At 48.0% G+C, this 13,622-nt stretch overlaps 1 protein-coding gene across 1 annotated transcript; it reads left to right on the forward strand.

Moving 5' to 3' along the window:
- Positions 1-1,407: 1,407 nt before the first annotated feature.
- On the forward strand, positions 1,408-2,799 carry LOC132243884 (olfactory receptor 2T27-like). Its single transcript, XM_059714397.1, has one exon. The coding sequence runs from the start codon at positions 1,408-1,410 to the stop codon at positions 2,350-2,352; it is 945 nt and encodes a 314-aa protein (XP_059570380.1). The 3' UTR covers positions 2,353-2,799.
- Positions 2,800-13,622: the final 10,823 nt, after the last annotated feature.

Genomic DNA, 13,622 nt, shown 5'->3' on the forward strand with positions numbered 1-13,622 from the left:
TTACCATGTATTTTCCCAGGCTCCTGAGTGGGACATGATTCAGAATGGAAAGATTGTGGGGCCTCCTGAATCTGAACCTTCCCTTTGTTACTGCTATCCAGCGCTGGAAGAAGGGCTGAACCTGCCCCTTCTTACTACTATCTAGTGCCTACCAGAAGCGTTACTCACAGGCTGCTGACAACATTCATGGCATGTGACCTGTGGTCCTGACAATCCTGCCTCCTACCACACTACATGGTCATGGCAGGGCTTGTGATATTTGGGATTGGGAATCAAACCCCAATCTCATCCTACTTGCTAGTATGGGGGGAGTCTGGGATCATGATTCCAGATTTTTTCTGCACTGGCAAATGTGCCTAACATTCAGCTGCTTGTTGGCTGGCTCCAGAGACCAGGGGGCCAGTTTGAGTCCCCAGAGCTGGCTGCTGATCAGCTAATTGTGGACAGCAAGGGGACCACACCGGGGTCCAATAGGCCGTAGTGCAGCCCCTGCCAGCAGCCAGTCAGCTGATTAGGGGCAGCATGGGGACCATGCCAGGGCTCAGATGGACCCCAGGGCTGACCATGCCAGCCCCCGATCAGTTGACTGGCAGACAACAGGGACCACACTGAGGCCCTTTTGAATCCTGCAATGGCTTATTGGGTGCCATGTTCATTTTAAGGCACAAGTGAAACAAGACACAAAATTATTACTTGTGTATTATTATTATTATTATTATTGTCTAATAATTTTGTGGCTGGTTTTGTATTTTGTCAAGCCATTCCCTGCTTGAACATGTGGCCAGGTTGCACTTTAAGATGCAATGAGCTGGACCATATCTACCAGGGATGTTGCACAAAATATAAGCGAAAGTAGTCAAAAAGACACATTCTCAAATCACAGACCAAAAAGTGCTTGCTGAGGCATTTTCCAATGGAATAATTTTTAGTCTCAAAGAAAATTTGCAATTGTAATGTAAAAATGTTTAGGAATAGGGGAAAGTAATTAGGGAAAAGAAAAGGAAGGAAAGAGAAGGAAGGGAAGAAAAAGTAATTTTTTGAAAACAACATTTCTTTACTGCCCCGAATGCAGGGCTAGAGAATAAGCCAGGTGATCGCCCCTGCAACCTTGCTGCTGGAAATGGACCCGTGAGAATTCAAGTGTGCAGGATGTACGGGGCCAGACAGAGAGCAGGGGAGTCTGACTTGGCAGTCTAGCCCTGAGGGCACTATCCCAAAAACAGCCCGGCTCCCTCCTTTTCTGCTGCTAGGATTGTTTCTCCAGCCTAGAGCAGTCCGCCACTCCAACATAGGTAGGAGTGGGTACTGCACCTGGCACAGTTAGGCTTACCCTACAGGGCTCGTATGCATGTCCCATGAGCTTTTTCATTTTGTCTCCCTTCATTTTCACCAGGCTCAACCAACTGAATGGAAGTGGCGCGGTGCAATGCAACTTCACCAACAGAATTTGTCCTGCTGGGACTCCTGAACCACAGCAAAGTCCACACCTTCCTCATGGCCATGATTTTACTAGCCTTCATTACTGCTGTGCTCGGGAATGCTCTCCTCATGTTTCTAATCCAGGTGGATTCCTCCCTTCACACCCCCATGTACTTTTTCCTCAGCCACCTGGCCTTCATGGACATCTGTGAGACTCTCACCATTGTCCCCAAAATGTCAGCAGACTTTGTAACCCCAGGCAACACGATTTCCTGGGCTGGCTGTGGGGCTCAGAAGTTCTTCACGCTGGCAACAGGTGGAGCAGAGTGCCTCCTTCTGGTCGTCATGTCTTATGACAGGTACGTAGCAATCTGCAAGCCTTTGCAATACCCTCTCCTCCTGAGCAGGAGAGTCTGCCTGGGCTTGGCCGCTGCGGTCTGGATTGGGGCATCTGTAGATGCCTTGATGCATACAGTTTATATAATGCATCTGCCCTTCTGTGGCTCAAAAAACATTAACCATTTCTTATGTGAGCACCCAGCCCTGATGAAACTGGCCTGCTCTGACACTTCCACCTATGAGAGTCTGGTATTTGTGACTGGCATTGTCATGCTCCTCATCCCTTGTTCCATCGTATTAGCCTCCTACACTCGCATCCTCTCTACAGTGCTGAGGATGAAGTCAACCAAAGGACAGCAGAAAGCTCTGGCCACCTGCTCCTCACACCTGACTGTGGTTTGCATGTTTTATGGGGCAGCTCTCTTCATGTACATGAGACCCAATGCATACCACACACCAGAGCAAGACAAAATTGTGTGTCTGTTTTACACCGTTGTCACCCCAATACTGAATCCTCTCATCTATAGCCTGAGAAATAAGGATGTCTTAGGAGCCCTAAAAAAAACTGGTTGGAAAATGCAGAGTCCTCCGTGAAAACTGAGAGAAGCTGTAGTTCCCTGTTAGGTACTAGGATCAATAAAAAGGTTCAGGTCTGTTGGCAGGGTTTTCTGGAATATTTTGAAGGAGGCTTTATTTTCTAAAGTGCTGCTTTAGCAATTTATATCTCACATAAAACCAAGGGTATATATCCTCTTTGAGTGTTTCATCACTTTGGAAAGGTGTCAGGACGTCACTACTGCCCTTATATTGCAAGCCTATTGCATGCACCAAAGACCTTAGGAAGGACCAAAAATCCATGTAGCTGTCACCCTGGTCCTCTGCAGAAAACTCACCTAAAACTCACAAGCAGTGGTTGCTCAAGTCTTTAGATAGGCACATTTCCAATAGCCACTTTGTGAAGCAGGGCCTTATTGTCTCTCATGTATTGGTTGTAAAGCAATTTAAGTCAACTGAATTCATTGGTTAAAATCTTGGTTTTTATAAGAGAAAAGTAAACAGGGATCCGAACTGAGCTTTATCTTCTCTCTTCAATAACCTTCATCATGGGAGATGGGACGTGGCCATTTAAAAAGTAGGTATCTAAACTTTATAAAATAAATGAATTAGTCTTTACTCATGGCCTCCTGGGAAAGGGCCACTGAGAGGAACAGGAACATTCCTTGTTTCCTCTCCATGATGAGACTTTGTACAGGAGAAAGTAGGAAAGGTGTGGTGGTCACTGGGCATGTCTACATGAGATGCTGACTGTGCGGTACCCTAATAACACTGAGCAGTAGCACATCACAACACAAACAGTGCTAATAAGCTGCTGTGTAGTATTATTAGGCTACTGCACAGTAGCATCACTTCAAAGACATTTGCCAGTGCTACTGCACAGTAACTTCAGTTACTGAGCATTTATTTAGTACTTGCTTATATGAGTTATAAATAAATGTGCAGTAACCACTGCGCAGTAGTGTCTCATGTAGAAGTGCCCACTGTTGCCTTTCTTTGAAACTGAACATGGATATGACTGGTAGACAGGATTTACTGAACACAGGTTCTGACTCAAATAAAAGACAATGAAATGTAGGGAAAGGAACTGGTAAACTGACATTCTTGCAGCTACCCAACGGTCAGAATTTGCCAGTCACTCTGGTATTTTGCCCCTGGTGCCCAGTGAAGCAATATAATAATGAAGCCTTGGCTATGTCTGTATCTACCCAACAGACCCTCAATGAAATGCAGAAACCAGTGTGGTTGCATTCCTTCATCAGCACTGGGGAGGTCATTCCTTGAATGTGATTGCTAGGGATGACAGGTGGTGGACAGTGTATTATTAGCACAGCCTGTATGTTGCCAGAGCTGCAAGAATGGGTGAAAATTAGGACGCCCCAGGGTCTGTGGTCCTCAGGCGGATTGGCAGCTGAGGAAAAGATGTGGTTCCCTGAAGGGGGAACATGCAGATGTTTCCCAAAAGAGGGAAGCCAGTACATCCAAGTGGGGCTTGGTGGCAATAATCTGTCCAAACCAACCACCAAGAAAGGTAGGGGAGGAGTAGGATTATTCCTGTGACCTCTGGGCTATGTTGGCTCAAGTGGTCTACAAATTCCCTGTGAGGTCCGGCACACCCCGGTGCTGCCTCTGTGCTGCAAACCTATGGAGATAACTGTTTGATGAAACTTTCAAAGGAGAGGACCCACACACAGCCAGCTCCTCAGCCATGCACAGGGCTGGTGCCCAAGCTCACTCTTCCACCTCCTGAACACACGTACAGCAGGGTAGTTTCAGGCCTGGAGTGGATGGCTTACTGACTATCATACCTGTAAAGCTGGATGTCAAAAGTGTAACTGGTGAGGGTGCATGCCAAGACATTGGGTTAAGTGGGGCTGGGTCAGTGCCCCAGTGTGGAATTGGGGAAACTAAGCACAGATGCCAGAGCTGCAGATGAAATCCCAGCTAGAGACAAGGAAACTGAAGAAGAAGAGGAGAGGAGGGAAGACTCCACCTCCCCGAGACGGACTTCTGATAAGATGTACAGCCTGAGCCTCTTTAAGATCTAATACCACCCTCCCCTCCCCCCAACCCCTGGATCTAGCCAAGAACACAGCTTAGTTGGTGGTAGGAACTTATTTTATCCATGGAGCTGTCACAAAGCTACTGCTTTGCAAGGGAGGTTATAAAATGGAAGTTTGACTCTTGGGAAATTCTGCAATTGATGAAGAAAGAAATAGTTATGAAAACAAAGGAGGTAAGAAGTGGAACTGGCCTCACACAAGTAAAGTATTGCCTTCTTTTTAAGGGATTTAGAAAAGATCTACATCTAATTTTCAGCTATGCCTCTCACTTCTTTTGTTACCCTGGACATTTCTCTTCATCATTCTGGGCCTCAGCGTCCCAAATATAAAATGCAGATAATCCTGCATTACACTGTGGGAGGAACAGATACATAGTAAACAAAGCTTTTGAAATATAGAACAAGAAAATATTTTTTTGTAATAACTTTCCTTAACTTGTAGCCTCCATCGCATAGCTGAGCCCTGTAAAACCCATAGTATGAGGTCACTGGCCACGTCTACACGAGATGCTTATTGTTCAGTAGCCTCATGACACTGCATAGTGGTGCATCACAGCATGGGCAGTGCTAATACATAAATATGCAGTATTATTAAGCTACTGTGCAGTAGCATCATTAAAATGGCATTCACCTGACACTACTGCACAGTAACTGTAGTTTTTGCACATTTACTTAGTACTTTATTGAGTACTAAATTAAATGCACAGTAACTACTGGACATTAATGAACGTGTAGCTGCAGCCACTGAGGCTGAAGCATGAGAGCAAAACTGGCAGGATTCTTTTCCCAATTAGAGATTGGTTGAACTGGGGGTGTCCCCACTAAGCATTTTGCCTCAATGCTTTACAGAAACAGGAAGTCATTACTCTGATAAACTAGGCCTAGGACAAGGAAACCCCTTTCTAGAAGAGGCAAAGTGCTTGGCCAGCCTTAAACAGAAGGAAAGAGAGAGACTATTCACCCACAGCCAGAGAGGATTTTTCCAAAACTGGTATGAACCAACACCCATCTGACTACAGGTAAGTGGAGTGGGCATGGGGTAGGACGGTGGCTCCCAAACAAAGGGTGATAGCACTTATGAGTGTAGTCACAGCGTGGGCGACTGGTGCCACCTTAGTCAGGAGGGGCACGTGCCCCCCCAGTCACCAGTCAGAGACCTGGGGAGGTCCCCCCACAGCCAATCTCACTGACCGGTGAGGGAGTCCCCCTGCAGCTGATCGCACCAACCAGGAAGCGGTTGGGGCGCTCCCAGAAGTGGCCGCAGCACTCCAAGAAGTGGCCATGGGGCTTCATTTAGTGCTCCCACTGCCCAGCCAGCACTCATGGGTGGGCACCAAAACTCCCACCTTCCCCGCTGCCTGTCGCCAAAGTGGAGAGCACGGCCTGTCAGTGGGTGCACCAGCAGTCTCCGGGGGTGCACGTGCTACGCAGTGCCACTGGGTCACAGCCCCCACAGAAATTCAATTACCTCAGATGGGCTTGGCCTGTAAGCAAGGTTAGTTGTAAGGGAGCATGACAGATAGATAGATATAGTGGTATTTTATTTTAATCCTGGAAAATTGTGGATTTGGGTTTACTTTTTTCCAACCAAAAATTGGGGATTTTTTTAAATTAGAGAAAAGGAGGATCCCTGCTCATTAGCTACTATCCAGGGTACATGGCCTCAGATCCATGAAAACAGTGCATAGAAAGTGAGTCCTCAGACAAGAGGGTGAAGACCAGGCAGAAGCCTTGTGTGCTCTTTCCAATCCCTACTGTTTATGGAAGAAGTGACCCCCTGCATCCCTAGGAAGGATCCTGAAGTGAAGAAGATGTAAACACTGGCCATTAGCTATGCAGCCAGAGTCTGCCGCTGTTGGAAAGTCTGCTGCCACTCTGCTACTGTCAAAAAGACTGTCCTCAGCAATAAGCTCTATCACCAGATATTTTTTTGCCTTGTCCCAGTAACTATAAATTACATCCCTGAATCACAGGATTAATACATTAATCATTGTCATCATCATCCTTCTCATCCTCATCATTATTACCATCACCACTAGACCACAAAGCAGGAGAGTTCAGAGTTTTTGTTTTAATTTGTAACTCCTTTGCCTAAGACAAAAGATCCCCATTGCTCCATGCGTCAATCATTTGTACTCGTGCACATGTACAATGCATTCACCTTGGGAACAGCTTCAGTAATAATGCCTTAGATCCAAAGCCTATTTCTGCCCCTGATTCATAGATTCATAGATTCATAGATTCATAAATGTTAGGGTCAGAAGGGACCTCAATAGATCATCAAGTCCGACCCCCTGCATAGGCAGGAAAGAGCGCTGGGTCTAGATGACCCCAGCTAGATGCATATCCAACCTCCTCTTGAAGACCCCCAGGGTAGGGGAGAGCACCACCTCCCTTGGGAGCCCATTCCAGACCTTGGCCACTCGAACTGTGAAGAAGTTCTTCCTAATGTCCAGTCTAAATCTGCTGTCTGCTAGCTTGTGGCCATTATTTCTTGTAACCCCCGGGGGTGCCTTGGTGAATAAAACCTCACCAATTCCCTTCTGTGCCCCTGTGATGAACTTATAGGCAGCCACAAGGTCGCCTCTCAACCTTCTCTTGCGGAGGCTGAAGAGGTCCAGGTGCCCCAGTCTCTCCTCATAGGGCTTGGCCTGCAAGCCCTTAACCATATGAGTGGCCCTTCTCTGGACCCTCTCCAGGTTATCCACATCCCTCTTGCAGTGCGGTGCCCAGAATTGCACACAGTACTCCAACTGCGGTCTGACCAGTGCCCGATAGAGGGGAAGTATCACCTCCTTGGATCTATTTGTCATGCATCTGCTGATGCACGATAAAGTGCCATTAGCTTTTCTGATGGCTTCGTCACACTGCTGACTCATGTTCATCTTGGAGTCCACTAGGACTCCAAGATCCCTTTCCACTTCCGTGCCACCCAGCAGGTCATTCCCTAGGCTGTAGGTGTGCTGGGCATTTTTCCTCCCTAGGTGCAGCACTTTGCATTTCTCCTTGTTGAACTGCATCCTGTTGTTTTCTGCCCACTTGTCCAACCTGTCCAGGTCTGCTTGCAGCTGTTCCCTGCCCTCCGGCATGTCCACTTCTCCCCATAGCTTTGTGTCATCCGCAAACTTGGACAGAGTACATTTCACTCCCTCGTCCAAGTCGCTGATGAAGACATTGAAGAGTATCGGTCCAAGGACCGAGCCCTGCGGGTCCCCGCTGCCCACACCCTTCCAGGTCAAAACTGACCCATCCACCACGGCTCTCTGGGTGCGACCCTCTAGCCAATTCGCCACCCACCGGACTGTGTAGTGATCCAAGTCACAGCCTCTTAACTTGTTCACCAGTATGGGGTGGGATACCGTATCGAAGGCCTTCCTGAAGTCTAAGTATACGACATCCACCCCTCCTCCTTTATCCAGGCGTTTTGTAACCTGGTCATAAAAAGAGACTAGATTAGTCAGGCATGATCTGCCTGCTACGAACCCATGCTGGTTTCTCCTCAGCATAATTTATCCTGCTGGGCTCTCACAAATGTGAGCCTTGATAATTTTTTCGAAGACTTTGCCAAGGATGGAGGTGAGACTGACTGGTCTATAGTTGCCCGGGTCCTCCTTCCTCCCCTTCTTGAAAATGGGGACCACATTGGCCCTTTTCCAGTCCTCCAGGACCTGGCCCGTGCACCACAAGTGTTCAAATATTCCCGCCAGTGGCTCTGCAATGATGTCAGCCAGTGCCTTCAGCACCCTCGGATGGAGCTCATCCGGGCCTGCCGACTTAAAGGCATCCAGTTCATCCAAATGACTCTGCACCATCTCAGGATCTACGCATGGAAGTCTGGCGCCCTGCTGCTGCCTCTCTACAACCCCAGTGAGAGACTTGTCGTGCCCCTCGCTTAGCAACACTGAGGCAAAGAACTTGTTGAGGAGTTCAGCCTTGTCCCCCCTGTCCGTCACCAATTGCTTCTGCCCATTTAGTAGGGGTCCTATTCCTCCCTGGGCCTTCCTTTTACTCCCTATATATCTAAAAAACAATTTCTTGTTGTCCTTTACAACAATTTCTTGTTGTCCTTTACCTTGATGATAAACCAGTCTCCCTTGTTAGTAAACATGTTGTAAAACCTGCCACTGTGCAGAAAGGAAGCAGTTGACATGCTTTGATAAACTTTTTTTTTTTAAAGAAATACAGTTGAGTAAAACTTGCAGTTTGCTTCTATGTGGGTTAGGGAAGAGAAAATATTGCTTCCCATAGCAGTGGGTTTCAAGGAGGAGCCTTGAATTAGCATTAAGTTGGTAACCCAAAGATAAATCACAGTTTGTTTTCTATGTCTCTTTAGCACCTGCTAAATTTGATATTTCACTTCCATTAGCAAGTTCTCTTGGATGGGACTTTAAACTGAACCTGGCAGCTACCTCCTTTACCATCCCAATATAAGAACAATAGTAAGTGATTCTTTGTTGAACTGGCATCAAATACTTCATTAATTCTGTTATTTAAATCAGTGAATGAGTTCATCCAATATACTTGTTAATTCATTAATAAAAAATGACAATTGCATTATTTAATGTTAGCTAGTTCAGAAAAAATATATAGTTGTTTTCGTAGTGGTGATATAGTTGATTTTTAGCTTTGCTTGTTTATTCCTTCCAATAAAGCCCATAAAAAGAAGGCTGATGTTGAGTTTTAGGTTCCTCTCCCCCAGATAGATTCATGGGTCCAACCTCAAGGACTCTGCAAAGTCTCTCTCACTTGAGAATCTGCATAGTTCTCACTGAATTAAACTTTTAGTCGCTAGGGACAAATCCAGACGAACGCACACATGCATCTCCCTAGGGACAAACAGCAGCTGCACATAGTTGTGCTGCTGCTACTTGTCCCCAAGGAATGCCCCTGCATGCATGCTCTGGTGAACAGCAAGTTGCCCTGGGTTGGGTAGGGGAGGCTGGGTCCAACACCTGGGCTGGTCCCAGCAGTCTTCCCTGGGGTGCAGCAGTGATCCAAGTAGGAGGAGCCTGGCCAGCAGCTGGAGCATAGTTCTGGCCAGTGGCCAGCCAGGCTCTGGTTTCGAATGGTGCACACACTGCTGCCATGTGCACTGCCACGGTCTTGGGGTTTTTTGTTTGTTTGTTTTTTACTGATGCACTGCACATTTTTTGGCTGATGTGCTGTGGACCCTAAACTGAAAAAAAAACTGCTGTGCTGCAAATGAGCAGGGTGTTGAATGCATGCATGTGCAGCACATATAGTTTGCAGTGCCACAGATGGGCCTCTGGCACCTAAACCACATGGCTGTGTTCATCTGGACGCACCCTAGGAATCCAGCATGGATGGAGGAACCCTTATGGTCTCACTTAGTTTTACAATGTGAAACAAATAACTCTTTTCACACCCTTAGAAGGAATGAATGAAGAATGTGCAGAGGAAGAGGTGTTAGAGTGAAGAAGGGAATCATTCCTTCTTTGTCAACATCACAGGCACCCACACAGGTATAGTACTTCATGTACAGAGGTACGACATCCTCAGAAGTTTGGGAAGGAGTTATGGATATACTATCTGTTAGGATGATAAACCCTTGCATTTTCCCCCTCTTTTTTCCTGCCCTTTTCCTTTGCTTTTTTCCCACTCTTTTTTCCCACTCTTTTCCCTTGCTGGTGAGCCGAACACTAAAATACTTGGTCTTATAGCTGATACATTGCTTACCTATGCCCAAGTTAGAGATTTGACTGGGCATAAGGCTTAAGACGCTAAAGTTCGCAGAAGCGTAATGCTTATTCTAACTAACATCAGCAAAATGATGTTTGTTTCCTTAGTGGAATGTAGGGCTTTAAATGGTTGATCATTTGTCTAATCATTTGACCATCTAATCATTAGATGTGGAATAGAAGAGCTCAAACCAGACAGGGGAGGAAACCAGTGATATATCAAGAGGAAAAATGTAAAAAGTAGACTTTTAAGATGAGTAACCGCAGGTGACTGAAGGTAGTAGGGGTGACAACCTCACGCAGGCGCAGAGTGGAAATGTTCATGGTAATGACTAATGCATAGCCAATTCCATGGAAATAAGGCAGGGGCAGAGCCATGGGCATAACGGTCAGGGGAGGAGACTGGGCATAGTTTAATGCTAATAAGTGTAAACTGGAAGGTATAAATGTATGAATGCACTGATGTTCTGGGCCGCTCCTCAGTTTGGTGGGGACCCGCCCAAAGTTGCCTCCGCTTCAGTAAAGCTGTTGAACGCAGCGTGTGCTTGTGTTTGCTCCACAAGTGGTCATGCGCGTGATCCCACAGGCAATTGGTTCGTCCCTCCCTAGTTGTTGGGCCTCACGTGGAGTCGAGGTTTAACACTATCATATTCAGAAGCTTCTAATAGAAGGGTTGAACAAACCAGGGCTAAGAAACACATACACCACAGCCCCTCTTGCTGCGGTTTTAGGTTACTTTTCAACTAAGTATAACATTGAAATCAGGAAGCAGAAGCTCTTTTATCCCTCCCGCTCTGGACAGACAAGCAGTATCTGTAGACACCTTTGAGGGAGCCTCTCCTATCACCTGTCTCCCTCCAACCTACATACTTGGCAGGCAGAAGATAGGTAAGCAGCAAGAGGGAACTGACTCCAAAAGCTTCGAGAAACATTGAGAGTATTCTAGCTTTGGAACTACCAACTATAATTAACACGCTAATTTAGACCTCACATCTACCAGCTAAGTCATCTGTCAAAGTAACCAATATTATACAGCAGGACACTGAAAAGTTTAAACACAGAAAATTGTCTCTTGATTCCTGGTACAGTGAACAACTGGCAAGTCCCCAGTACCATAGTAAGGGAAGGTCAAGCAGGGTGACTGCCCTGGGCACCGAAGAGAGTGGGCGCCAACAGGTAAGTCATGAGTTGAGCAGGAGTTGAGTGGGCGAGTTGCCAGTTGAGCGGGAGTCTGCAAGGGCACGGCCAGGGCTGGGCAACCAGAAGGGCCATGGCACAGGGGCAAGCTGTGCCAGGTGGCTCAGAGCCTGCCCAGCTCCTGGCTCCACCGTGGGCTAGTGCTGCATTGGCAGACATGAACCTCCCCAATGCAGCCACATGTACTGCAGCCCGGTGTTCCCCGTCCTCCCAGCCCATGGGGGCTGCTCTCTCTGGCAGGTGGTGCAGCCCTGACACACAGACACTGCTTGGGGTAGGGGACAGAAATTACACCCAAGTGGCACAGGAACCAATGGACCCTATCCTGCCTGGGGCGAGGTGGGTAAAGCCATGGCGCCCACCCTGCCTGGCTGCAGCCCTATTCCCTGAGCACAGGGAACAAAGGGCAAAGCCCACCCATCTGAAGAACTGTCCCTTTGCAGTGGGGGTGCTGATCCCCGCCTGCCTGGTACCCAGATGGGCCAAACCACTGAGGGATCACAGCTGGTTTCCGTGCCAAGCTCGCATGTGTGCTCTCTGCACTGGGACAACCGAGGCCACTCCTTGGCCACTCTGCTCTGGGAAGCTGTCAACAGGCCTCCACCTGCCTGCTCCTGCTTCTGTCACTGGCCGGCCATGCGGCATGTCAGGCACCCCCATATTGCTGCTTTAATAAAGTGCCATTTTATTGCTCAATAAAACTTCATATGAGAGAGGACCTGGTAGATCCCCCCTCTCCTGCTCAATGACTATCTTGGAACTAAGCTACTTAGCAGGGGCAAGACAGTATCAGCCTAAATATCCTAATAAAGACTTTATGAGTTTGTTACTTTAATTGATGACTTGTTACAGAGCACATAAAGTGGGTAATGCATGCTATAAAAGCTTCATTAAAGTTTGGGGGCAGTGTTTTTCGGTCTTGCCCTGGGCACCAAATTTCCTTGCTATGGCACTGCAAGTCCCTGGCACACAAGTCATGGATAGCACTCGGATGAATCATGTATTTATATCAAAAGTCAGTGGAGGTGTCACAAACAGTTTTGAGAGAATGGCTGGGGGAAAAAAAACCCTGCTTCAGCCCACTAACTACAAGACACTGTCCTAAACATTATCCTGACCTTCTTTGCTAGGCATCCCTGTTCAGAAAACACAGTATGGAAGTTTTGTGGTAAACCATGCATACATTAGGTGGCTTGTTAAAAAACTACTACCATCAATCCCTGATTAAGTCAAGAAAAACTCCTGAAGAGGGCAGTCAAAGCCTGTCTGGGAGCAATTTGCAAATAGGAAAATGAAGGTAATTTCACCAAACATTGGCAATGCCTAGAGGGTGCGCGCAAGTACACATGCACCCCCTGAGATTGGCAGTGCACCCTGTGAAAAGCACAGCAGATGCTGCTGGCGGTGCCTGTGGGTGGTCAACACTCACCCCCCCCAACCCGCCTCACTGCCAACACCACCAGTGGTGTCTGCAGGCAGTCCCCAATTGCCACTGGCCACCACCAATGCTGCCGGCAGCGTCTACTGGTGGTCACCGACCACCAGTTGGTGCTCGCCACTGCCCCCCCAGCCACGCAACACTGCCGTGACCACCTGCAGGAGCTCCCCACTCACTGCTGCCACACCCCCAGCACCATCGCCATCGCTGCCACCGCCACCTGCAGGTGGTTGCCATGCCCCCTAGCCTTTGGGGGCATATGGCATTCATGTAACCAAATATATTACTATAGTTTCATAGTTGGTAGGGTCGGAAGGGACCTGAGCAGACCATCAAGTCCGACCCTCTGCCATGGCAGAAAGAGTACTGGGGTCAAACAACCCCAACAAGGTGATTACATAGCCTCCTTTTGAAGACCCCCCAGGGTAGGAGCGAGCACCACTTACCTTGGAAGCTAGTTCCAGATCCTAGCTGCCCTGACTGTGAAGCACTGCTTCCTGATGTCTAGCCTGAATCTACTCTCAGTCAGCTTGTGGCCATTATTCCTAGTTACTCCTGGTAGTGCTCGGGGGAACAGGGTCTCACCCTTTCCCCGCTGGTCCCCACCTGGTAAGTTTATAGACGGCCACCAGATCCCCCTCAGCCTTCTCTTGTGAAGGTTGAACAGGTTCAGGTCCTGTAGCCTCCCCTCGTAGGGCCTGCCCTGCTGCCCCCTGATCATGCGAGTGGCCCTCCTCTGGACCCTCTCCATGCTGGCCACATCCCTCCTGAAGTGCGGCGCCCAGAACTGGATGCAGTACTCCAACTGCAGCCTGACCAACGCCGCATAGAGGGTGAGGATCACCTCCTTGGACCTGCTCGTGATGTATCTGTGGATGCATGACAAGGTGCCGTTAGCCTTACTAACTGCGTC

The sequence above is a fragment of the Alligator mississippiensis genome, chromosome 11, assembly GCF_030867095.1.
Source record: "Alligator mississippiensis isolate rAllMis1 chromosome 11, rAllMis1, whole genome shotgun sequence".
NCBI classification, from domain to species: Eukaryota; Metazoa; Chordata; order Crocodylia; family Alligatoridae; genus Alligator; species Alligator mississippiensis.